The 27,310-nt window shown below is 49.5% G+C and overlaps 1 protein-coding gene across 1 annotated transcript in view; it reads left to right on the top strand.

Moving 5' to 3' along the window:
• LOC135904744 (uncharacterized) overlaps positions 1 to 27,310 on the top strand; it is a 76,177-nt gene that overhangs the window by 10,398 nt on the left and 38,469 nt on the right. Inside the window, exons 5-6 of the mRNA XM_065435704.1 lie at positions 6,687 to 6,888; positions 25,882 to 26,007. Of these exons, the coding sequence (XP_065291776.1) occupies positions 6,687 to 6,888; positions 25,882 to 26,007 (328 nt within the window). The remainder of the gene's footprint in view (positions 1 to 6,686; positions 6,889 to 25,881; positions 26,008 to 27,310) is intronic.

Below are 27,310 nucleotides of genomic sequence, written 5' to 3'. Positions count from 1 at the left end.
CAAGAATGACATTTCCTTTAAAAATTAGGTTAATTTGCAGCATTGCATGCTATTAAATTTCAAGTGTGCATGAAGTTATACGCAATTCCACATCTGCAGATTAAAGAATCACATGTCTAACACTATATGTCAAGCTATGCTGCAAATTAATCTGTATGGGGCAGCGCGAAGCGGGAAAGGACACACCAACCAATAAGGACCACACAGCCTCACGGAAAACCAACTAGCCCAAACCATCACCCTTCTAAGATGCAAATGAATGTCACGCGAGCTGCTTCGTTAATGTTACACTCAGGCTTAGGACGTCACCAGCGTCCCGTTTTTAAGAGAGCATTGCGAACAAATCATCACTCCTGACAGACGCCAGTGCCGTGACGGTGACGAAGCTTAGCAAATGTCGGCTAAGTCAAGCAGACCCCAATGCGGCGCCACTAAACTCACCACAATAGGTTGGCACAAGAGACATCTCTTCTGTTGGGGCACGCGCTCCAATGACAATGGCTAATTGGCGTCAAGAACAAACAGTGTGCACTGAAGTTGGGAGCACATTTACCGTTCCCAATTCGGCTGCACAAAACTGAAGCTAGAATTTGCTTTCTGAACAGTTGTTCGAGAAACGGCAACTGTGAAAAACTGTTACTATACTAATAAAAAATGGCTGTGGCTTAGCTAAGGTTAAGCCCAGGATGCGAAGCATACTAGCCTTTATTTTAGTTGTTGAACCACTGTTTAGCCTGGTGAACTGCTGTTGCTTGGCTATATTTGGTTTGGCTAGACGAAGAAACAACTCGTGCAGGCGAGCGCACGAGCTGAGCCTCCGCTTTTGCAGCTGTTATGACGTCATATGGTAGCTACGCGGCCGCGCGCGGCGCAGCAAGGAAAAGCGTGGTTGTGCGGCTAGTATGCTTCGCATAAAAGTAGCAGTTCCGCCTGAAAGGAGAAGCATCGATTGCGATAGCAAATTAGTGGACAGCTATACGAAGTAAGCATACTACTTTTATAGGCCGTAAGACTAGTAAACATAGGCATACTAACTATAAATTAACAAGCATGGTGGCAAGCGTGCACAAGCAAATATGAACACATCTCACTCGTTGACCGCAGCAATTCGCTGCCGAAACGCTGGAGTAAGGAAGTGTGGTAGCAGCAGCCAGCGAATTGACTTTCGTGCTGCGTCCAAGGAGGTTTTAAAAAAAATCTTATTATAGTCTCCTTGGCTGCGTCTCGCATCAACGCTAACTAAGCTGTGGGAACACAGCGCTCGGCGGACTCAGTCTCCGTCGCAGATGACCTTCAAGTTGCAGCGGCCCGGGTGGGCGCGCGTGAACGCCCGGGCCGCCCGGAGTAGAACGCGCCTCCCCTCCCCGCGGAGCGTTGCGCGGGACGGAAGGCAGCGCGCTTCCTCCCCGCCCTCCTCGCTTGCGTGCGAGAGATTGAGCCGCCAACGCTAAAGCCCTTTAAACTTCGTAAAGTAGTGACACTCTCCTCCTCCGCCTTCACTCCTCCTCGTGTCTCCTCTCTTTCGCGCTCCCTCCTCGACCGTGGCGCCACCTACATTGCTCGAGCGTAGGAACGGCCCCAACATGTGCTCCTCGCCACTCCGTAGACGCGTCTCGAGCAAAAATGGCGCTGAAGCAGGGCGCTTGGGCCCACGTGATGTTACTAGGCCAATAGCGACGCGACGGCGGCCTCGGCCAGAGCGCGCGAGGAGGAAGCGGCATTCTTCAAAGCATGGCACTACTTTACGAAGTTTAAGGGGCTTTAGCCAACGCCGGCCCACCCTCGCACGCCACCACTCGCAAAGGCGCGCGGCGACGATTTTATCGCGCTTTGATTTCGTACGGAGCCTCACGGCGACGGCGCTGGCAGAAATGCGCCTGGAGTGTCCATACAATTGCTATCGCGATAATAGAGACTTATAGCGTGTCCGGTATTCGGGCAAGCGCGGGCGGTTTTCCGGTTTAGCGGGGGCGTCAAGGTGAGCGGCCAGATTGGTGGCGCCAGCTGGTGGCGCAAAGCTCAACCACACAAACACAGAGCTAATTACTGTATTCTGCTTAGCTGCTGGCGTAAATTTTCGACGGTGGCGTAATCGTGTTCACAATTACGCCGCTGCCGAAAATTTGCGCGAGTGGCGAAGCAGGATACGGTGAGTTAGTGCAGTTTTAGCTATGCGTTTGTCTGGTTGAGCTCTACAACACCAGGCGGCTTCACCGCTCCGGCCGCTCACGTTTACGCCCCGACCATCCGGTAATCCGCCAAAACCGCTCCCGTTTACCGGAATAGCGTACAAGCTAAGAGTCTCTAATATCGAAGTTTCATCCGAGAGAGTGACGTGCTGATGACGAATGTCCAGCGTTGAGCACTTGGGCGATGAGTGCAGCAATCGCGAAGGAACTGGAGTTCTTGCGCGTCACCATGCTTCTCTGGCCGCACGGAAGTGCAATGGCTGCAGGCGAAATATATATACGGCTCCATTTAGCAGCCGCGAAGAGCACCGTACATCTGGCGCTTGCATGAGTGTGCAACAAATTGTGTAAAACACGATGAAATAGGTGACGTAAAGCGTGAACATCGCACAATGATGCCGCTTCAAGCAATGCGAGGACGACCTGCAAGTCTTCCTGGCAAGCACCTCGACCACGCCTTGACCTCGATCAAAGTCTTAAGTTACACGGTTGTTTCCACCTCTCCACGTAAACGTATAACGTGATACTGTTCTGCCGAATTAGATGTCGCTGCGTAAAAAAAAAACAACTTTTGGTTCGGGCATTGCAGTTACTTATACGGGGCGATCGATTTGAAGTTTAAGATATTTTTTTAAAGATCGCCTGTAGGAGAATTCTAGTCCTTGACCTGAATTATTCGGAGAAGTGGACGTTAATTGCAGGAAACTCGCCGTCGTGGTGAAGTGGATGTCGTATTGCGCTACAAAGCCCGAGGGCACGGAATTAAATCTCGGCCGTGGCGGTCAAGTATGGGTGCACGTTAAAGAAACCTAGATGGCTAAAATTAGTCCAGAGTCACTCACTACGCCGGGCCTGAGAATCAGATCGTGGTTTCCTACGTAAGATGCCAGAATAAAGAAAGGAATACTTGGCCGACAAATCGACACACTATTCAAATATTTAATAAAACATCACTAACTTCCTAATTCCTTCATGGCAGGTATCGTAATTTACGAATTTCAGCCGGTGAGTTGGCAAGGCGCATCAGCTTAGCATGAATCATCAGGATTACAGCAGTTTCGTTATGTTAATTACCGAAGTGTGCCACTAAATAGATGGGTTTTCTAGTTACTTGGTGCTTCAATGCGTACGAAAGCGTTCGTTAAAAAAAGTGAGTGGAACAACAGTGAATTTTTGCTCCGAGTTTGACGACACATATCTCGAGGCCTGGCCATCCTCAAAATTTGTTCCAGGGAGACGTGCCTTGCAAGCGCTATACGGCTACAATTCGTAAATTGCAGTTTGCGCCATCAATCAGTTAATGACGAAATTATTTGGTGAATTTCCGTCGATTAGTTAATGATGTGTTCTGATTTATCGTACAACTAGTGTCGGTATTTTTGAATAATCCAGCTCAATGACTAGAATTATGCTGTCTGCCACAGCAAATTCTTAAAAGTTCTGTAAAACTTAAAAGAAAAATGACCACCCGGTATATTGCGCCCGTGACGTTGCTTCCACTAGCGTTACCTCTAGGCATAAAAAAAATCAAGGCTTCATAACTATAAAATTTTTAACTATATTAAAATGTATTTATATACAAACGCTTAGAATGTAGCTGTGCAAGTTGCCGTCTGTGTTCTTCACGGAATTACACAGTGAAACTGACGCTACCTCAGTATCCTCGCTGCAGCAAATACAACTGGCACGTGCCTTCGAGCACATCATTCTTTTAAATAGCAGAGTTAATTTCTTTGGCTCCTTCCGCCCTTTCGAAGCGAGTAGCTTATTTTGGTTCTTTCGCCCGTTAGCCGCTGTGGTCCCATAGTGCCTATGACGTTGCGCTGCTAAGCCTGAAGGTGCGGGATCGAATCCCTGCCGCGGCAGCCGCAATTTCGGTGAAGGCGAAATGCAAAAAAAAAGAACGCCCGCATACTTCTTTCGTGTGCAAGCCACGTCGCTATTTCAGATGTAAGGCGCTTGCGTCACGTGTCGATTTCTCACATTCTTCTCTCGTGGCAGCTCGAGCTGCGACGTCACGTCACGTGACGCTTCGTCACGGCCTTCGTCACGGCCTTCGTCGCGTCACGTGACGAAGGCCACCGAGCTGCCACGTCACGTGCCCGCCGTGTTACAGAGTCCACAGCCTGCGGGATCTCTACACACTGGCCGGTGTTTTCCTCGCAGCAGCTAATGCTACGCATAAGCTGTGTGTCTTCGTGATCGGCCCAGATCGAGCAGGTTTTAAAGCTTCATCGCAGGAATGCAAACGCCATCATCGTTTTAACATAGACTTCGTCTAATAGACGTAGGTGCATGCTTACCCTCGTATAGCACGTAGCCACTCATGACGTCACAATTCATGTTTCTCTCACGTCTGTCCAGCACCTTCGTAAAAAGAAATTAAATTATGGGGTTTTACGTGCCAAAACTACTTTCTGACTATGAGGCACGCCGTAGTGAAGGACTCCGGAAATTTCGACCACCTGGGGTTCTTTAACATGCACCTAAATCTAAGTGCACGGGTGTTTTCGCATGTCGCCTCCATCGAAATGCGGCCGCCGGGGCCGGGATTCGATCCCGCGACCTCGTGCTCAGCAGCCCAACACCATAGCCACTGAGCAACCACGGCGGGTCAGCACTTTGGTAGAAGTCGACAATCGGCACGTCATAAGTGAATACGCCTTGGGAACTCATCGGCTATAATTCGTAGATTGAAATCGCGGCCCTAATGTCAATAATTAACAAGCTAAATAACAAAATTATGTTAAATATTTCATTAAGTATTTTGATGGGTGTAAAACACGATGATTCATGTTTCATTCATGATTCATTCATGACTCGCACGTCCGAAGCAGAAGTTGTGCCGTCGCCGTAGTCTGGATGCTGTCGTCGCACACACACGCTCGCGTCAGACACACAGCTGCTCGCCTTACACAAACACGTTGGTCCACCCTGGTAACGCCCTGCGTATAACCCCAAACGATGCTGTGTAGCTACCTACCTGCAAAATACTTGGCGTAACTGCGATTCCCATTGGGCGTGGTGCCTGCATAACGGTTCTTTGTGTTCGTTGCGGCACCTTTCGGGCAACTTTTTCAACCATTGGTAGTTTTACTTTGCCGCGTTTGCTTACGAGAGCAAGATTTTCTTTCTTTCGCGACACGTTTTAAGGAATTCGTACATGCTTTCGGCGGCGCTGATAGCACGGCAACATTTTCACCGCGTGCGCTTTACCGAGAAAAAAAAATTCTCATGAGTTTAGTGAATCTGAAGACCATTTTAATTTCAAGGAGGAATATATTCGGCCTTAACATGACCAACAAACGCCCTCGTATGAGAGCACTGAAGAAGGCTATTCTAAAGAACATGGAGAAAATGTTTTTTTTTTTCACCCACAATGTGATGGTGGCTGGAGACTTCACGCTGTACACTGTTCACGCCACCGAAGCCCAAGAAATAAACAATTTTTTCTGTTGAAAATCACTACTAAGCATTTCTTCACACGGGTGCTCTTCCTGAGTGGCGTCCGAAACGCTTGAAGTGCTCCCTGGCCCGCAATATTGCAAGTGAGTGAATGCTCGTGGCCGCAAAGGGTTAACTATTCTTTCACATTAGCTAGACGAAAGCTTATAATCGTCCAGATCTCAGCAGGCAATCTAAGCCGGTGAATAAATTTAAGCTTTTAGTGGTTTAAGATGCTGTGCACTGCCCTGGAGAGACACTAGGCAGCTCGAACGCTGTCAGAACAGAAGATATTAAGACCGCGGTCACAACCGAAATGTTTCTTAGAGGCAACTGGAGCCCGCACACGTGGCCTCCGGCCTGTATGCATAGCCAGCTAGATGGACGGCGACAGGGACATGTGCCGCCTCAGAAAGGTAATCTAGAAGTAAGCGAATGCTTACAACCGTTCTAATCCGGCGGCTGTTCTACTCCGGCGGCTGCTGCGTATGGCGCTAACGCGCGAGCCCTGTCTTGAATACGATCTGCGATGCGGACAGTGTAGGCGCCTAGGCTATCCGAGTAACGATAGCGTGATGTGCGCTATAACATCCATACTCTTGCGCGACACCGGATTTCAAAAAGTGAAACGTCAGTGTAACTTTCATCTTGATCTCTTGAGCATGTGACGGTGAGCCAACAATGGTGGCCCAATCTCGAGTGCGCAAGGGCAGGAAGCGCGCCGTGTTCCGTCGCGCGCATGGCACCTGGGAAGGAAAGGAAGGGGTGGCGTTGCACTTGTTCATGCATTTCCATAACCTCGATTTTTAAGAACAATTGTTAAAAAAATATAATTCTTTCACATACTTGCCATTGAAATATTTTTTTCAGGTTGTTAAGCTCGTTCGGGACCCTTGAACAAGCGTGTTGGGTTCCGGAAAGTGTCTAACGAACATTCTACTGTTCAAAATGTCGCAATAAATAAATGTGAAAGGTAATGAAACAACTCATCAGATATGTGCCAGCACTTACACTTTACCTTCGCCCCCCCCTGTCTCTCGCGGCGACTCGCAGACTGGAGGTCAAGTTCCGCGAGGCCAAGACCGAGGAGCACGTCTCGCTGCTCATTGTCATCGAGCTCCAGCCGGCACAGTACATTGCGCTGCGAACGTACCAAAACAAGGCCGCCGAGGACGTGGCCAAAGAGGACACCCAAATTACCGCCGGAACCCCCCTCAGCATGCGCGTAAAGGCCTACGGCGACGGGAGCGCCAAGGTGACGTCAGGCGACGGAACATTACAGTAGTTCTTTTGCAGAGTTTCGACTCGGGGCTAGTAGGCCTTTCGTGGTTGCAGGTGAACAGCGCCTGTAACGGGGTCAATCACGGCGTTTATAGAAGCCAGCGTCATACACATGCGATCCTGGCGTCCCGAGAGAACGAAAATTGATAACAGCGTTTTTAATTCGCTGGACATGGAGTATACCTCGTATGTCACACACATACCAGCAACGATTTAAAGTGGGCAGTTTAGTTACAAGCAATTCCAAATCAACAACTCGTACCAAATAGAACTGACTGCCGAATGCCTTGCCTCAGTGAAATTTGAGCGCCAGAGGTTATGGCTTAGTTGGAAAAGTGTGGCGCCTTGAGTGAAGCGGCGTGCTCTGCGTAACCTCCTTTTCTTTACGCTGACGGGATGACATTCGCGTAAATTTTTTGCTTCAGTTTGATGTTCGATGGTACACAGCTGGCAATGTGAAGTACACATAAGGTATTTGAAAAAAATACTTTCCATTTTGCAACTAGTGGCTATACTATGTGAGTACAGAACTGAGTCGGCCAAATAGCCGATTTGTTATCCAAAAGTTTAGAATATTCATGCAGCCCAGTAAAATACCTAACGCATTATATTGAACGAATCCTTTCATTTACTTCATTTTTTCTTTTATTCAGCCATTCGCTATGTGACAGCGGACACGTGCCAATTCTCGGCCATTCCCCCAGAATCGGCATGGCCCACTGGGACACAAGATAAACAGAGCCCTTAAACATGCCTAGATGTAGCGCATCAGCAAAATGATTGCATAGGATTAAAGTTGCGACCTTTGAGGCGAATAGGAATAAACAGTGCATGATGTTCCATGTTCTATAGGATTAAAGCAGACACAACTGCGGTGATCGCTATTAGTTATATATAATTTATTCAACACAACTTGACTGACGTCCCACTTCACATATAATCCCACATGTGCATTAGGTCTGCCAACATTTTTTTTTGGGGGGGGGTGATGTTTTTCTTTTCTGTTGTTTCTTACAGCATTTTCCCAATTGTACATAAATGTTCAATATGAAATAACTCCCGTTTAAATTTTAACCAACCACTCTGCATTTCCATCTCGTTTAGTGTTTATTTTATGCGTTGAATGTCTTAAGCAATCGAATGGGAGCAAGAAGGGCGCAGACTCCTTGTCAGGCATCCACTTGCCTTTCGGTCTGCGCCCTAGGCAAGTGCACCATACGTTGTCTGAAACTCTTTGACTGATGTTGCGGAAGTTTTTGTAACAGTCATACAACTCAAGAAAGACGGTTTCATTCTTAGCAGAGCACCGCATCGCACGTAATAGCGAGGAAGGTTTTCGATTTATTATAAGCTTAGAGCGAAGCGCAGACTACAACAATATGACGTGACGCCCACAAATCGCTTTTGTTATATCGGTTCGTACAACGGCACAGCGACGTCTGGTTACGACTAGCAGACGGCATTGGGGAGTCGAACAATGCTGATGGCGCCTGTCCCTGCAATGCAACTGCAGAAAAAAACCACAATACTAGCAACAAGAAATGGTTGCTGCATGAGATCACGTGATAAGGAAAAAGCAGCGGAAACCGAGCTATAGAAACGGTGAAATTGCGAGAAACGGAACGCGACGTAAACAGGAAGTCGTCGGGCGATAGATTGAGCGCGTGGCGTTCAGCGTGTGCGAATCCACCGAGCACAGAATGAATTCGCAGAAGAAAAAAAAGAAGTGAAAAAGAAATACAGGAGGGGTAGGACAAAAGAATATGTGGCCCCCATGAAGTTAGCGGTACTAGATAGGAAGGGGATGAATGACGGCTCGTTTCGTGGTTATAATTTTTTTTTCCTTTTTGCGGCAGCGTTCATTGTTGCCTTCCTGTTTCTGCTGACTACAGCGCCGAAGTTACTTACTTCATTGTGCGTTTGTGCACGGCGACTCCACTGCTACGCGCCGTACGACGCCGCTATTGTGCTAGGATTGAACTCAGCGTCATTCATTTTCTTTCCACTCTTATTCACGGAAGCAAAGGCAACGTGCCCATGATGCACATCTTGGTTTTTAAGGCGAAAGCCTCAAGTGGCTCGTTGCGAGATGGCTTTGAAATAAACGCGGCGCCTAGTCGAGTGGTACAGAAAAAACCTCACGTGACCTTCTCCGAGCGAGGGGCACGTGGAGAGGGGAACGAGCGGCGTGCGCAGTAAGAAAAACGGGTGTTGCGTCGCTGACGTCACGCGGCGGCGGCGGTTGTGGCGACAGTCGACTGCGAAGCTAAAGAGAGGACGATGGAGGATGCTCATCCGGGGCCTAGTGGATTGCGTAGTAGGCCTCGGAAGTACGCTACAGTGGAGGATGCTCGCCAAGTGAAAAACGAGGCGTGACGTGCGAAGCAGTGTGAGCAAGGAGCTCGACCGCGAACGCTGCTTTCCCCTGCTGAGGGGATGCAAAGCAGTTCTGTTCGGTTTGTGTTACACATTTGTAACACTTACTGGCAACAAGCGTGCTGCCCCTTTAGATAGTGCATTAAGTTCTCGCATGTGTCGTTGAGGAGGTCGGCCTAAAGCGGCGCACGTGTACTTACACCCTGCGGTTCGTTATGTCTTGCAAGGAACCTGAACCTTTCGATCCTACAACTTAATGCATTACCGAGTCTGCAGCAGGCTTTCGTCATCACGTGCTACAGGAGTGTAACGTGCTGCCGAACTTTTAAAAGCAGGAAGTCTCGAATAAGACTTAGCCAACAGATGAATGAGGTATTGCAATCTGCTGCATTTTCCGGCCGAAGTGAAAAAGGAAACGACAAAAACAAGCAGAACCAGCGCAATGGTAAAATCGCGTGGTGGCCTTACCGGCTATGGCATAGTGCTGCTAAGGACGAGGTCGTGGGCGCGAGTGCCGGCCGTGGCAGCTACATTTCGTTGCTATCAAAATGCACAAAAAAGCGCATGAATCGTGTGCGCGTTAAAAAACCCCAGGTGGCCAAAATTAGTGCACAGCCCTCCACTAACGCGTGCGTCGTAAGCATATCGGGGCTTAGGCACGTATAACAGCCGAACTCGGACAAGCTTCGCGCGTCATTTATATTCAAATATTAGAACTAAAATTAAATTCTAATATTTGAATCTAAATGACGCGCGAAGGTTGTCGTAAGTTCACCAGGTGGCAGCACTATAGCGGATGACACGCACACACCCTCGTCGCCTGCATATTTTTTAACTGTGTGCGTCATGATGACGATATATGAGGCGGCGGTCGAGGGAAGAAGGTTGAGGAGAGGTATACGCGGTACTTAAAAGTACGAATCTTATCTAAATACAGTTAAGTCTTAATAACCCTTTTAATCTGAGTGACACATGCCTTTTACACATCCCTTTCGGCGGGATTGGCTAAGGATTATGGGCACATCTCCAGGTACACATGTCCAGTGACACATGCCCAGTGGAAAATATCCAGTGGCACATTTCCTGTGCCCCAAGTTGTATACTAAACTAGACAGCATCCAGCAGCCAAATTGTCCGGGTAGGTGCCCAGTGACCCAAGCTGTCTACTCGGTAAGAGAAGAGGTAGCGAATACAGTAAGAGTTGAGGTCGGGCATGTAAAATCGGATAGCTCGTCCATGCCGTCGTCCGACTCATCCCCGCTAAGGACGTTGTTGAAGGGAGGAACATGTTCTCATCGAGAACGAGGAGTACGGGGTTTATCTACAATATCTACACGAGGAGTGGAGAGCGTTACGTCTCATCAGTCTAGCATGACTGAATTGAAGCACCCTGAGGAACGGAAAAAGTGCTTGAAACCTCCCACCCTGAGGAACGGAAAAAGTGCTTTAAACCTCCCTGTACTCCCTAGATCCGTAAGCCAGGGAAATCTCTCCTCTCGTCCAATCAGAGAGTCCAAAGTCATCGAAAAACCCGCTTTTAGGGCGAGGGTTCACACACTCACTCCAGCACCTTTGTTCACTGAACACACTGAAAGGAGGGGAGCTTCGAAGACGGCGATTGCCACGTTTGACTCAAGCTGGCGCGTCGTGGTTCCTGGGGTGACCCAGCAGTTAGCTGCAGTGTCTGTCAAACGACCGTGGCGGTTAGCGGAGTCCGTGAGGAAACGCCGTAGAACACTCTTTTCCAGGAGTTTCTTGCTCCCATTGGTCTGTGATGGTGACAGTGAACCAACAAACAACACTCGATCCGCCAAATGTGCCTCGCCTTGCTGTAGCCGCAGGTCTGTCCGAGGAAGAAGCATTGTTAGCTTCACGATGCGATTCGTCGCAGCCGGCAGGAGAGGCTAAAAGGTCACTGCCGCCGCTGGCCGATCGTAACAATACCCAGAGACCCAGGTCATGATGCCAAACCCTTGGAAAGAAAGCTTGCCTTTAAAACTGCAACAGAAGTGGAACCCAGATTTCTTGCGCCAACAAATTTCGTCATGGGGGCGGTCAGAGGAATTGATTAAAATAGTTATTAGTCGTTCAACTTATAGCTTCAACTTCTTGTATAATCACTGGAGGTTGCACATTCATACTGCGGAATTGAAGAAACGCATTGTTGAGACTATGTCCATTTGCCAGCAGTATTCAGGAAAGACTGGTATCGGTCTGTTTTTTTTTAGGCTGTATGGTGATATTTTTCACTGAGTTGTGCAGTGACGGGAAGAGACGTAGTAAAGCAACGTTTATGTGTATTGATGAGCCTCAGTGGACATCACAGACCAGTAGTAACACTTTTCTAGTGATATCGTATGTAGGCGCCATAACAACGACGAAAGACTCTCAAAATATTAGTTACAACAGCGCGCGTTTTGACGGGGCTCACAAAATGCGCTCTTCGAAAATGCGATGTATAAGAAAACACCTCCCTTTATCACCGGCAATGAATGTAAGTGACCAACGCTGCATATTCTCTGTGTATAAGGCCATGCTTTTCAATCATTTACCAGGCGTGAATCCCTCAACGTCCTCAACATTCGTAGAAATGCACTTCTACTTCAATATTTACGTGCCAACGCTTGCACTGAAAGCCCCTTCGCAGCGTAATCCCGCCAATAGTACAAGATGTATTCCTTGCAGCTGGTGAAATTACGTTTTAGGTACCTCACATGTCGCTAAGAGACTTCGTGCGACATGCATGCGACATCAAGTCACATCACTTTAATCAGTGTAAAGAACGCAGCTTCACGCAGTTAATTCGTCACGAATGCTTCCACGAACTTTCAACTGAATCTTTTCTCGGACAACTACTCAAAAAAAAAGAAAAGCATGGCCTTGAGGCTGTCCTCGCGGATCCTTTGGACTGGCCTGAGCACCTTTGAGATCCTGGGTCTCCAGTTTTACAAATGCCGGTCTAATGAACGCGAAAGGATGCCCCGCGCCCGCTCTTCACTGAAGGTTCCGCAGCATTTATTAAGGAAACATGAGTTATCAGCCATAGGTTAATAGCAGCATAGTGCCCCGTTAGGCCAAGCTGAGAAATTGACATTCCCTGATGTCCCAGGTGTTGTGGTCTTCTTGGTGTTCCCCTTCACGAACAGCGCGGAACGGGCCCTACTTGTCTTTGTCCTGCTCTGCGTGAATTCGGCTTATCGCTTGCCGACTCACCCACTTTTTCATTACTAGTTTTATTACGATTGTAACGGACACTCAGACAGAAAGGTACTCTTGCGATGGCTTCTCAGTCACATAGGCACGGAGGGGAGGGAAAGAGCGAATGCTCGTTCACGCGTTACGATTCGTGGCCCTCAACTGAAATGGGACGAACCATTAACGTCAAAGGAATTAAAAAAGAAAATAAACAAAATAGGGAGCAAGAAATTCACCGATGATTACGATACTCCCTAATGCGAAACTTGAGCGTAGCTCTGTACGCGTTTTCATTCCGCGATGTATTGGCTAGCATGGGCAACCTTTTTTGTGCGGCGCGTTGCAAACGAAGCGAAGTGTGACGCGAGTGCCTCGCTAACCTGGAGATTGCGAGACGCACCGCCTGGGTGGCGCATTAAATAAAGTTAAATTATGGGGTTGTACGTGCCAAAACCACTTTCTGATTATGAGGCACGCCGTAGTGGAGGACTCCGGAAATTTCGACCACCTGGGGGTCTATAACGTGCACCTAAATCTAAGTACACGGGTGTTTTCGCATTTCGCCCCCATCGAAATGCGGTCGCCGTGGCCGGGATTCGATCCCGCGACCTCGTGCTCAGCAGCCCAACACCATGGCCACTGAGCAACCGCGGCGGGCATGGGTGGCGCGTTGGCGCGATTCACAGCAGCCGCCGCCGACAGACCTCCCAGCCTTCGTGCGCTACTCTGGCGCCACCGTGTAGCCATTGTCGCCGCACTACGCTTTTCTCTCTCACGCTTTAACCTCCTCATTCCCTTTCCGCCTGAAGGTTCTGCTGCATCGTCCTCTACCGCTTTCCTCCTCGCGTCTTTCATACCTCTCTGCGCTCCGCGTTCGCTCTTTCCTCCTTCGCTGTGCTAGTTTACTCGGTTGCGCCGACGCCCACGCCCGCCGCGGGAAAGGGTCGCCTAAGTCCATGGCACTCAGAGCACAGCACATTTCAGGCACCGCCAAGGATGCTAAGTTGAAAGGAAGGCATGATATGAACAAACATACTCCCTACCGACACATTACGTGCACCCCATACATAGTAAGGAAGGACTACCCGCATGCGACATGGGTGGGGTGCACCCGAACGCCCATACACAACAGCTAAATTAACAGAAATCTTTAAGAAACACAAAATTCAACCAAGAACCCGGGGATGGCCGAATCGTCGACAACGTCTCGGCGATGATCGAACTCTTCAAAATACTCAACTTTTCAGAGGCAGTAGACGATCTACAAGGACCGTATAATCCAAAAGGCCACTACAAGAGGACGTATAACGATATCCTTTGAAATCGCGAACAGGGGACCGAAATTAATAAAGTTCTTTCTCTTCTTTCGTCGGAAGCTTACAAACGCCGGCGCTTTTCCGTAGTCATGAACTTCTGCTCCACCCAGGTGCGATGCCTGCAGTGCCGCTTCCAGCGTTTTTCATCGCGCCAGCATTGTGAGACTCCTGATACCTGCAGGGTGCTGTTTCTGCTGCGCTGCAACAATTGCCTCGCGTTCTGCGTCGTGCCATCGTGCATCACCCCCTCTCTCGCGTGGTGTTATAACGCCGTCCAAGAAGCTCGAACGCAGTGCTACATTTCTCGGGTCTATTTTGTCCGGTATTTATTAGCTTGGCGTCCCGAAGTGATTATTCAAATTGTACACGGCGCGTTGTTATTTCATATTAACCAATCAGTTGTCTGGTCTCATCCCGCCGTGGCTTTAATAGACGAAAGGATAACATTATAGATAGGAAATCCGGCATTAGAACTTTAAACAGTTCTGCGTATAGTCACGCTTCTCACTGAGCACCGACACTCTGACCTTGATTCCATAAGTCTGTCGATACGTTCAAGTAATCGACAAGTCTACAAAAACCCGCCGTGGTGGCGTAGTGGCTTTGTTGCGCTGCTAAGCCCGAGGTTGCGGGATCGAATCCCCGGCCGTGGCGGCCGCATTTCGATGAGGCAGAAATGCAAAAAACCCCGCGTACCGTGCATTGGGTGCACGTTAAAGAACTTCAGGTGTCTCAAAATTATCTCGTAGTCGCCCACTACGGCGTCCCTCATAATCATATCGTGGCTTTGGCACTTACAATCTCAGAATTTCATTTAAGTCTTCAAAGCTCGAAGACGCAGCATTTGTTTCTTTTTGCCTGTCAGTGCTGCTATCGATGCACCAGCGGCAACCTTTCAACAGTGAAGCTTTGTCAGAGGACCCTTCAGCAGACTTTTGTGAACCGCTTTGAGAAGACAGCGGTTGTACCGTGTTGCGTGGCACTGCCACACATTTCCCGAGCAGCTTCACTGATTTAGATTTCAGGTTACCCCCCAACCCCGGCGACGCCACCTAACGTGACGTTGACGCTGACGTCAGCGAGCAGAAGGCGTCACAGCGCAAGGCTACAGGCACTCGGCAGACGACAAACCAGAGGGAAATGCCGAAGTGCATGGGCTGGCGTATAGGGAGACATTCTTCAGGCTTTAGGTATGCGCGCCGTTCGCAGTGGCCAGACGACGGATCGTTCTAGACACGAGAAATTACGTTCGCCTGCCCTCCGTGCCCTCTCCTCCGTACCTCCACGCCAGCGGCCCGTCGCTCGCAATCATATATCTCGCAATCAATGCACTCGAGAGGCACTCGGTTAATGACTCGGAAGGAATTGCACTCAGTCAGGCACCATTTGTTAGGCAATATGGCGTCGCAGTAGTCTTCGTCGTCGTCTGCGCTCTGCCTGCGTTGTAAGCCAGCACTCGTACTCTTCGCAACCGATGTTCGTGTTTTCTGTTTTCGTCTGCTTTCGCTGAGACAGACGACAGAAACATAATGGCTGAAAAGGCAGGGCAGCCCTGCTACATGTATATATCGACGTGGTCTTTCACGTCGGTCTGTCTTCTTTTTTTACGTGATACCATTCGGCACGCTGGTCGATGAACGGTGAAGTGAAACGAAAAGTAGCATTAAAAATGCGAACGCCGGCAAGAGATTGGGGTTCGGGGTCGCGATCAATTCGCGGAAATGTACGACGCGGTGGTCCGAGGCTATTGATAACTCGGCAGAAAGAAAACCATTAGTTCACTCGCGTCGCCTTGTCTCCCGGGAGATTGGTGGTTTTGGGAAAGGGCGGCGCGGTAAGAGAGAAGGGAGAATTGGTTGGAAGCTGCAGCGGTCCGACATGTACGTCACCGAACGAGCTCGTGTGAGCGTCTTATCTGTTTCGTTAACGCATCATTAAACGTTGAGAGCAAATGTATAATCAGAGAAAAAAGAAGAGCAACGAAGGCATGTATAATGAAATATTTTTACGAGTCAGGCGAAGAACTTGTGCTTTTTGCGAGCAGATCACATATGACGCACAATTTGTTGCGCCGAGGTTTTAATCCTCTCCGACTTGTCGTTTCGTGCGACGTGTCCTTCAGCGAGCTATAGAAAATGTTTTTTAAAAAAGTACATTTAGCAAAACTGAATGCTGCTATCGATCTGAAGCCGTGCCTTGCTGCCATTACACTTTACTGCTAACGCTAAAACATCCAGGAAAAAAAATAAAAGAAAATATTAGATGGTGTGGCTAAAAGAGGGGTTCCGAAACGCTAGAGAAAGCAAAGAAAAAAAGGACATACAGACCATTAAGCCCGGCCGCGAGGAAATTTCCCGGTAAAATTGAGAGAGAGAGCATGCATCCTTTGCCTCGGCAGAGGATGCACGCGCGTTCCCTGTTCGGTAGTGGGTGTGCCTTCCGGTGGCATCATGGGCACGCGCAGACCTCCTGTTGTACGCAGGAGATGCTAGGTCACAGAATGTGACCGAATAGTGCAGCCAAGCTGTCTTGAAATACCGGTAAAATTGAAGTGCATTATTTTTTTATTAACATTACGTTTTAAAGATTTATGTGCATTTTATGTGGGCTGCTACGTAATTGGTTCGGTTTTCAGCGCGACCATTCACCTTGCATGGTCAGATTCTCATTCGATATACTATGATCCACTGGTTAAGAACAGAAACTCGACTTGTACAAGCTTGAGGCCCTGTGCAATTTTGTTCACATAAATAAAATATCGCGTGAAACGTAAACAGATCGGTTTTCTACGCACTCGAAGTTGTCGAAATGGTTAGTCAATCTGAATAACTTTCACACGAGTAACGCTTTGTCTAGTTGTATTTTGCCGCTGCAGCTCCAAACATGACGGAAGGACAGAACGTAAGCACAAGTTGGCTTTGCTGCAACTCCATCTCTAGGCATTCCGCACTTTCGTTGTCATTCGAGACAGAAAATGAACGCTAGTCTCCTTTTTCCTGCGCGCGTTAAAAAAAGGCCACGTGGACGACTTGTGCTCCACGAAGTTCGTAAGAGCTCATTTAACGCATATGGTTACTTGAGTTACACAGAATACATTGGCGGGATAGTCAGCGCATATTCATAGTGAAAGCTTATCGCCAAAGAAAACTACAAGGAGACAGGACAAGGCGCCACTTCCCAGTGATGTATTTACCCCACCTTTCAAGAACCCAGACATAGTAAGCATGCGCACAGGGAGCCGCCACGACGTCTGAAAGGCCAGGAGAACAAAATCTCACGAATGATCCCTGAAAACGAAATTGAAGGATGTACAGAGGAACAGAAGCAACATTGGCGCATTCAAATCCAAGTGGTCTTACAGGATGTTGTCGCTCGATTATTTCTTTTCCTTAGACATTCTGTACGATTTTGCTCTCTTTGCCATTCTGACGCCGTGATGACTCCTCCCTGCGCATACTCCGTAGGTCTCGATCCTTGAACGTCATTTGAGAATAGAGTTGTGTCCCGTCTGCTTTCCTGTGTCGTCCTATTTGCTCTAAGCTTTACTCTGAGGCAAACAAGGACGCGCTAAGCTTTACTCTCTGAAGTCGAGGGTGCGATGGAAACCCGTCTGGTCGGGATGAAGCATGAAGCAATAAAACGACAGACACCGACCAAATGAAGTGCTAAAAGTAAATAACTCTAAGACGGCTCGGCTTCGCTACGAAAGCCTTTTGTGTGAATAGAGCGTGTAAAGAGTACTTTTGTTTTGCTTCAGTGCCCTGCTCCCTGCGGATCTCATATGTATATTCCTGTCTCTTTTCTGGTTCCTATTTTGATTGCTTTTTGTTGGCTGTTGTCAATAGGATAATTGATGGTTTTTAAGTGACATACAAATTCCTGATGTATGTTTTCTTGCACTGTATTAAGAATGATGAGTTATGTTACTTTTCATCGCAGGATACGTGGTTCGTTTTCATTTTTTGTCTCCTCATTGCTGTTTGTGTTTGTCTTCTTTGTCTGTGCCTGTTAACAATGTTTCTGCATATCTTGTGTTATCCGCGATATTACATTGAGTTAAACGCTCTCTGTCGGCTCTGCCCTTCAAGCCCAAGGTGGCTTTGGCAGGCCGATTATGTATTAGTTGTGGCGGAATTCCTGCGTCAATTAAGAATTATTATTATTACTATTCATGATGGGGTGACGGAAAGTTCATGGAAGCTTACGTATTCTTCAGCACGTGACGTAAGCAGCGCGTGTACGACGGGGGGAGGGTTCTCCCACTTCGATTGAGCGTGTGACATGTTTTTTTTTTGTATCTCCAACGACTACAGATACAGCCGCGATTTCAAGTTTCCGTCTTAGCCAATTATTCTCGAGTTTCCCAGTCAATCTTGTGGCCAGTTGCATCCGTGTGCTCGGCAAGGGCATTCGAAACTGTTCGTTTCTTTTCGACATTGCTCTGATGCTGTCTCAGTCTCTGCCTAAAGTTGCCCGATTCACCGATGTATGCGTAGTCGCGATTTGCGTGGCGTACCTTGTGTACTACGCCAGGACACGACTCTCTCGGAAACCTGTCCTTACTGCCCACGAGTGCGTGCCTCAGCTTACTTCACACAGGCACGTGTGCCACCTCATAACGTCATAACGTCACGTCATAACTGCGCAGAATGTGAGACAAGGTTTCGCTTATCCCAGAAACGTAGGGTATGGCATTCCGTTTTCTTGGTCGGGAATTAGCCGGTCGGACGTAACTGCAAAGGCAGCGTTCAGCAGCACTCAAAAACGAAGTCGGACACGTCAAAACGGTGCTGCACGTGCACTTTACGGCTTATCGAAAGTTCACAAGTCTAATATCCCCCTGCGTCCAATAGTTGACTAGACCCGCTCCCCTCTCTACAAATTGTCCGGTTACCTGCACCAGGATCTGTCTCCACTCATCGGGAAGAGCTCCATGCATGTGAGCAACTCCTGCGACTTTATTGAAAAAGTTCATGACGTGACTCTAGACGATGACGAGGTGATGGTTTCTTCCGACGCGGTGTCGCTGTTTACCTCAATTTTGACTTGGAGTAAAGTTAGCACCGATAACTTTACTCTTAGTCACACAGGAACGCACCAAGCCTTGCTCTTAGTCTCACATGGACACGCTAAGCTTTACTCTGAATTACAGATGGACGTGCTAGGCTTTGCTCTGAGTCACACAGGGACGCGCTAAGCTTTACTCTGAGTTACACAGGGACACGCTATGCTTTGCTCTGAGTCACACAGGGACGCGCTAAGCTTTGCTCTGAGTCACACAGGGACGCGCTAAGCTTTACTCTGAGTAACACAGCGAAGCGCTAAGCTTTGCTCTGAGTCACACAGGGACACGCTAAGCTTTACTCTGAGTCACACAGGAACGCGCTAAGCTTTACTCTGAGTAACACAGCGAAGCGCTAAGCTTTGCTCTGAGTCACACAGGGACACGCTAAGCTTTACTCTGAGTCACACAGGGACGCGCTAAGCTTTACTCTGAGTCACACAGGGACGCGCTAAGCTTTGCTCTGAGTCACACAGGGACGCGCTAAGCTTTACTCTGAGTAACACAGCGAAGCGCTAAGCTTTGCTCTGAGTCACACAGGGACGCGCTAAGCTTTGCTCTGAGTCACACAGGGACGCGCTAAGCTTTACTCTGAGTAACACAGCGAAGCGCTAAGCTTTGCTCTGAGTCACACAGGGACACGCTAAGCTTTACTCTGAGTCACACAGGGACGCGCTAAGCTTTACTCTGAGTAACACAGCGAAGCGCTAAGCTTTGCTCTGAGTCACACAGGGACACGCTAAGCTTTACTCTGAGTCACACAGGGACGCGCTAAGCTTTACTCTGAGTCACACAGGGACGCGCTAAGCTTTGCTCTGAGTCACACAGGGACGCGCTAAGCTTTACTCTGAGTAACACAGCGAAGCGCTAAGCTTTGCTCTGAGTCACACAGGGACGCGCTAAGCTTTGCTCTGAGTCACACAGGGACGCGCTAAGCTTTACTCTGAGTAACACAGCGAAGCGCTAAGCTTTGCTCTGAGTCACACAGGGACACGCTAAGCTTTACTCTGAGTCACACAGGGACGCGCTAAGCTTTACTCTGAGTCACACAGGGACGCGCTAAGCTTTGCTCTGAGTCACACAGGGACGCGCTAAGCTTTACTCTGAGTAACACAGCGAAGCGCTAAGCTTTGCTCTGAGTCACACAGGGACACGCTAAGCTTTACTCTGAGTCACACAGGGACGCGCTAAGCTTTACTCTGAGTCACACAGGGACGCGCTAAGCTTTGCTCTGAGTCACACAGGGACGCGCTAAGCTTTACTCTGAGTAACACAGCGAAGCGCTAAGCTTTGCTCTGAGTCACACAGGGACACGCTATGCTTTGCTCTGAGTCACACAGGGACGCGCTAAGCTTTGCTCTGAGTCACACAGGGACGCGCTAAGCTTTACTCTGAGTAACACAGCGAAGCGCTAAGCTTTGCTCTGAGTCACACAGGGACACGCTAAGCTTTACTCTGAGTCACACAGGAACGCGCTAAGCTTTACTCTGAGTAACACAGCGAAGCGCTAAGCTTTGCTCTGAGTCACACAGGGACACGCTAAGCTTTACTCTGAGTCACACAGGGACGCGCTAAGCTTTACTCTGAGTCACACAGGGACGCGCTAAGCTTTGCTCTGAGTCACACAGGGACGCGCTAAGCTTTACTCTGAGTAACACAGCGAAGCGCTAAGCTTTGCTCTGAGTCACACAGGGACGCGCTAAGCTTTGCTCTGAGTCACACAGGGACGCGCTAAGCTTTACTCTGAGTAACACAGCGAAGCGCTAAGCTTTGCTCTGAGTCACACAGGGACACGCTAAGCTTTACTCTGAGTCACACAGGGACGCGCTAAGCTTTACTCTGAGTAACACAGCGAAGCGCTAAGCTTTGCTCTGAGTCACACAGGGACACGCTAAGCTTTACTCTGAGTCACACAGGGACGCGCTAAGCTTTACTCTGAGTCACACAGGGACGCGCTAAGCTTTGCTCTGAGTCACACAGGGACGCGCTAAGCTTTACTCTGAGTAACACAGCGAAGCGCTAAGCTTTGCTCTGAGTCACACAGGGACGCGCTAAGCTTTGCTCTGAGTCACACAGGGACGCGCTAAGCTTTACTCTGAGTAACACAGCGAAGCGCTAAGCTTTGCTCTGAGTCACACAGGGACACGCTAAGCTTTACTCTGAGTCACACAGGGACGCGCTAAGCTTTACTCTGAGTCACACAGGGACGCGCTAAGCTTTGCTCTGAGTCACACAGGGACGCGCTAAGCTTTACTCTGAGTAACACAGCGAAGCGCTAAGCTTTGCTCTGAGTCACACAGGGACACGCTAAGCTTTACTCTGAGTCACACAGGGACGCGCTAAGCTTTACTCTGAGTCACACAGGGACGCGCTAAGCTTTGCTCTGAGTCACACAGGGACGCGCTAAGCTTTACTCTGAGTAACACAGCGAAGCGCTAAGCTTTGCTCTGAGTCACACAGGGACACGCTAAGCTTTACTCTGAGTCACACAGGGACGCGCTAAGCTTTACTCTGAGTCACACAGGGACGCGCTAAGCTTTGCTCTGAGTCACACAGGGACGCGCTAAGCTTTACTCTGAGTAACACAGCGAAGCGCTAAGCTTTGCTCTGAGTCACACAGGGACGCGCTAAGCTTTGCTCTGAGTCACACAGGGACGCGCTAAGCTTTACTCTGAGTAACACAGCGAAGCGCTAAGCTTTGCTCTGAGTCACACAGGGACACGCTAAGCTTTACTCTGAGTCACACAGGGACGCGCTAAGCTTTACTCTGAGTCACACAGGGACGCGCTAAGCTTTGCTCTGAGTCACACAGGGACGCGCTAAGCTTTACTCTGCGTAACACAGCGAAGCGCTAAGCTTTGCTCTGAGTCACACAGGGACACGCTAAGCTTTACTCTGAGTCACACAGGGACGCGCTAAGCTTTGCTCTGAGTCACACAGGGACGCGCTAAGCTTTGCTCTGAGTCACACAGGGACGCGCTAAGCTTTACTCTGAGTAACACAGCGAAGCGCTAAGCTTTGCTCTGAGTCACACAGGGACACGCTAAGCTTTACTCTGAGTCACACAGGGACGCGCTAAGCTTTACTCTGAGTCACACAGGGACGCGCTAAGCTTTGCTCTGAGTCACACAGGGACGCGCTAAGCTTTACTCTGAGTAACACAGCGAAGCGCTAAGCTTTGCTCTGAGTCACACAGGGACGCGCTAAGCTTTACTCTGAGTCACACAGGGACGCGCTAAGCTTTGCTCTGAGTCACACAGGGACGCGCTAAGCTTTACTCTGAGTAACACAGCGAAGCGCTAAGCTTTGCTCTGAGTCACACAGGGACACGCTAAGCTTTACTCTGAGTCACACAGGGACGCGCTAAGCTTTGCTCTGAGTCACACAGGGACGCGCTAAGCTTTACTCTGAGTCACACAGGGACGCGCTAACCTTTGCTCTGAATCACACAGGGACGCGCTAAGCTTTGCTCTGAGTCACACAGGGACGCGATAAGCTTTGCTCTGAGTCACACAGGGACGCGATAAGCTTTACTCTGAGTAACACAGCGACGCGCTAAGCCTTGCTCTGAATCACACAGGGACGCGCTAAGCTTTACTCTGAGTCACACAGGGACACGCTAAGCTTTGCTCTGAGTCACACAGGGACGCACTAAGCTTTGCTCTGAGTCACACAGGGACGCGCTAAGCTTTACTCTGAGTCACACAGGGACGCGCTAAGCTTTGCTCTGAGTCACACAGGGACGCGCTAAGCTTTACTCTGAGTCACATAGGGACGCGCTAAGCTTTGCTCTGAGTCACATAGGGACGCGCTAAGCTTTGCTCTGAGTCACACAGGGACGCGATAAGCTTTACTCTGAGTAACACAGCGACGCGCTAAGCCTTGCTCTGAATCACACAGGGACGCGCTAAGCTTTACTCTGAGTCACACAGGGACACGCTAAGCTTTGCTCTGAGTCACACAGGGACGCACTAAGCTTTGCTCTGAGTCACACAGGGACGCGCTAAGCTTTACTCTGAGTCACACAGGGACGCGCTAAGCTTTGCTCTGAGTCACACAGGGACGCGATAAGCTTTACTCTGAGTAACACAGCGACGCGCTAAGCCTTGCTCTGAATCACACAGGGACGCGCTAAGCTTTACTCTGAGTCACACAGGGACACGCTAAGCTTTGCTCTGAGTCACACAGGGACGCACTAAGCTTTGCTCTGAGTCACACAGGGACGCGCTAAGCTTTACTCTGAGTCACACAGGGACGCGCTAAGCTTTGCTCTGAGTCACACAGGGACGCGCTAAGCTTTACTCTGAGTCACATAGGGACGCGCTAAGCTTTGCTCTGAGTCACACAGGGACGCGATAAGCTTTGCTCTGAGTCACACAGGGACGCGATAAGCTTTACTCTGAGTAACACAGCGACGCGATAAGCCTTGCTCTGAATCACACAGGGACGCGCTAAGCTTTACTCTGAGTCACACAGGGACACGCTAAGCTTTGCTCTGAGTCACACAGGGACGCACTAAGCTTTGCTCTGAGTCACACAGGGACGCGCTAAGCTTTACTCTGAGTCACACAGGGACGCGCTAAGCTTTGCTCTGAGTCACACAGGGACGCGCTAAGCTTTACTCTGAGTCACATAGGGACGCGCTAAGCTTTGCTCTGAGTCACATAGGGACGCGCTAAGCTTTGCTCTGAGTCACACAGGGACGCGCTAAGCTTTGCTCTGAGTCACACAGGGACGCGATAAGCTTTACTCTGAGTAACACAGCGACGCGCTAAGCCTTGCTCTGAATCACACAGGGACGCGCTAAGCTTTACTCTGAGTCACACAGGGACACGCTAAGCTTTGCTCTGAGTCACACAGGGACGCACTAAGCTTTGCTCTGAGTCACACAGGGACGCGCTAAGCTTTACTCTGAGTCACACAGGGACGCGCTGAGCTTTATTCTGAGTCACACAGGTACGCGCTAAGCTTTGCTCTGAGTCACACAGGGACGCGCTAAGCTTTACTCTGAGTCACACAGGGACGCGCTAACCTTTGCTCTGAATCACACAGGGACGCGCTAAGCTTTGCTCTGAGTCACATAGGGACGCGCTAAGCTTTGCTCTGAGTCACACAGGGACGCGCTAAGCTTTGCTCTGAGTCACACAGGGACGCGCTAAGCTTTACTCTGAGTCACACAGGGACGCGCTAACCTTTGCTCTGAATCACACAGGGACGCGCTAAGCTTTGCTCTGAGTCACACAGGGACGCACTAAGCTTTGCTCTGAGTCACACAGGGACGCGCTAAGCTTTACTCTGAGTCACACAGGGACGCGCTGAGCTTTATTCTGAGTCACACAGGTACGCGCTAAGCTTTGCTCTGAGTCACACAGGGACGCGCTAAGCTTTGCTCTGAGTCACACAGGGACGCGCTAACCTTTGCTCTGAATCACACAGGGACGCGCTAAGCTTTGCTCTGAGTCACACAGGGACGCACTAAGCTTTGCTCTGAGTCACACAGGGACGCGCTAAGCTTTACTCTGAGTCACACAGGGACGCGCTGAGCTTTATTCTGAGTCACACAGGTACGCGCTAAGCTTTGCTCTGAGTCACACAGGGACGCGCTAAGCTTTACTCTGAGTCACACAGGGACGCGCTAACCTTTGCTCTGAATCACACAGGGACGCGCTAAGCTTTGCTCTGAGTCACACAGGGACGCGCTAAGCTTTGCTCTGAGTCACACAGGGACGCGCTAAGCTTTGCTCTGAGTCACACAGGGACGCGCTAAGCTTTGCTCTGAGTCACACAGGGACGCGCTAAGCTTTACTCTGAGTCACACAGGGACGCGCTAAGCTTTGCTCTGAGTCACACAGGGACGCACTAAGCTTTGCTCTGAGTCACACAGGGACGCGCTAAGCTTTACTCTGAGTCACACAGGGACGCGCTGAGCTTTATTCTGAGTCACACAGGTACGCGCTAAGCTTTGCTCTGAGTCACACAGGGACGCGCTAAGCTTTACTCTGAGTCACACAGGGACACGCTAAGCTTTGCTCTGAGTCACACAGGGACGCGCTAAGCTTTACTCTGAGTCACACAGGGACGCGCTAACCTTTGCTCTGAGTCACACAGGGACGCACTAAGCTTTGCTCTGAGTCACACAGGGACGCGCTAAGCTTTATTCTGAGTCACACAGGGACGCGCTGAGCTTTACTCTGAGTCACACAGGGACACGCTAAGCTTTGCTCTGAGTCACACAGGGACGCGCTAAGCTTTACTCTGAGTCACACAGGGACGCGCTAACCTTTGCTCTGAGTCACACAGGGACGCACTAAGCTTTGCTCTGAGTCACACAGGGACGCGCTAAGCTTTACTCTGAGTCACACAGGGACGCGCTAACCTTTGCTCTGAATCACACAGGGACGCGCTAAGCTTTACTCTGAGTCACACAGGGACGCGCTGAGCTTTATTCTGAGTCACACAGGTACGCGCTAAGCTTTGCTCTGAGTCACACAGGGACGCGCTAAGCTTTACTCTGAGTCACACAGGGACACGCTAAGCTTTGCTCTGAGTCACACAGGGACGCGCTAAGCTTTGCTCTGAGTCACACAGGGACGCGCTAAGCTTTGCTCTGAGTCACACAGGGACGCGCTAAGCTTTGCTCTGAGTCACACAGGGACGCGCTAAGCTTTACTCTGAGTCACACAGGGACGCGATAAGCTTTACTCTGAGTAACACAGCGACGCGCTAAGCCTTGCTCTGAATCACACAGGGACGCGCTAAGCTTTACTCTGAGTCACACAGGGACACGCTAAGCTTTGCTCTGAGTCACACAGGGACGCACTAAGCTTTGCTCTGAGTCACACAGGGACGCGCTAAGCTTTACTCTGAGTCACACAGGGACGCGCTGAGCTTTATTCTGAGTCACACAGGTACGCGCTAAGCTTTGCTCTGAGTCACACAGGGACGCGCTAAGCTTTACTCTGAGTCACACAGGGACGCGCGTGTTTCCCGCCTCAACCATGGGTCCGTGCCACCGCAGGTCACCGTGAACGGGCAGAACTTGACGTTTCCGCCACGTGACGGCTTCCCCCTGGACAAGGTTTTGTACTTCTCGATACACGGCGACTTCTTCACCGGCTCCGTGAGCATCTTGAAAACACAGTGGGTGAGCAGCTGCCATTCGCCTATTTTTACAACGTGAGCTGTTCTCGAAGCACTTGCAGCGATCGTCTGTGCTTCTCCAAAAAGCTACACACTTATCGCTGGAGGCACGTGTGCTAAGCGAGAAACAAGGACTACGACCGGAGTGGTGCCTCCCGATAGTCGGCCGTGTCGTCAGCTGATACTTGGGCAGTCTACTGGAAGACAAAATGTAGCTAATGAATGCTACGGAACAAATTGCCAGCTAGACAAAAGAAAAAGAAGCACACACAGTCGCAGAAATTGCACGACTTCCAGGCAGTTTTATTCTTGCGACTCTGTGAAAACTTAACACTCCACAGACATCACCATAAAGAGAGAATAATATGGCGCAGTGCAAGACCATAATAAAGTGACAGACTACAAACCTTTCTTTTACTGTGCACTCTACGCAAGTATTCCGTTTTTCATCTTAATTATCATATTGGCTCTGTGAAAGTGGTAATGAAAGTAAGATAAATTCGAAACGAGAGAACTGACAACTGGTGCCACTATGTAATGATTTATTACGAGGGCGGTAGTGCAAGACAAGACCAGGCCAAAGAAGTGCACTATAAAATTAAGGACAAGTAGCGTCCGTCCTCTGTACTTGTCTTGTCTTGTCTTGTCCGCGTATTGTCTTACGCAACCGTACTCACAAAAAAACTCGCAGTTTCGGCCGAAAGGCGAAGCATCGATTGCGATAGCGAACTAGTAGGCCGCTACAAGAAGTAAGGATAGTAGTTTTATCGGCCGTGTAAAGTCGTAAGCATTCGCTTACTAATTAAATTAACAAGCACGATGTCACGCGCACACAAGTAAACGTGGACACATCGCGCTCGATGACCGCGGAAACTCCCTGACAAAACGCTGGAGTGAGGAACCGCGGAAGCAGCAGCTAGCTAACTGACCTTCGTGTTTTCTCTAGCTTGAACTTAAACTAAACGTCGAAAGCACAGTGCATTACAAAGCTACCGGCACTCGGCGCATGCGCATTGTCCACATCGCCGATCACTTTGAAGATGAGGCCCGCGTGGGCACGTACAGTCGCGGACAGAATATTACGGACCATGAAATCTAAAAAAAAAAGCTGAATGTCTCCGCAACCTCACAACGCAATCTGGTATTTGCGTTTTGGGCCTCGACTAGAATATGCTAACAACGTTGTCGTGGGCAGTTTTACTGGTTACTGCTACAGGCTGCTCGGGGATTGAACGTTTTCGGAGATCCCGTGGTCCATTTTATTCTGTCCGCGACTGTACTTTCTCCACAGCGCACATCGCTTTCAA

Source organism: Dermacentor albipictus, chromosome 7 (assembly GCF_038994185.2).
Source record: "Dermacentor albipictus isolate Rhodes 1998 colony chromosome 7, USDA_Dalb.pri_finalv2, whole genome shotgun sequence".
NCBI lineage: Eukaryota > Metazoa > Arthropoda > Arachnida > Ixodida > Ixodidae > Dermacentor > Dermacentor albipictus.
Note: the sequence above shows the minus strand (reverse complement) of the source record. Positions and strands in the feature narration are given on the sequence as shown.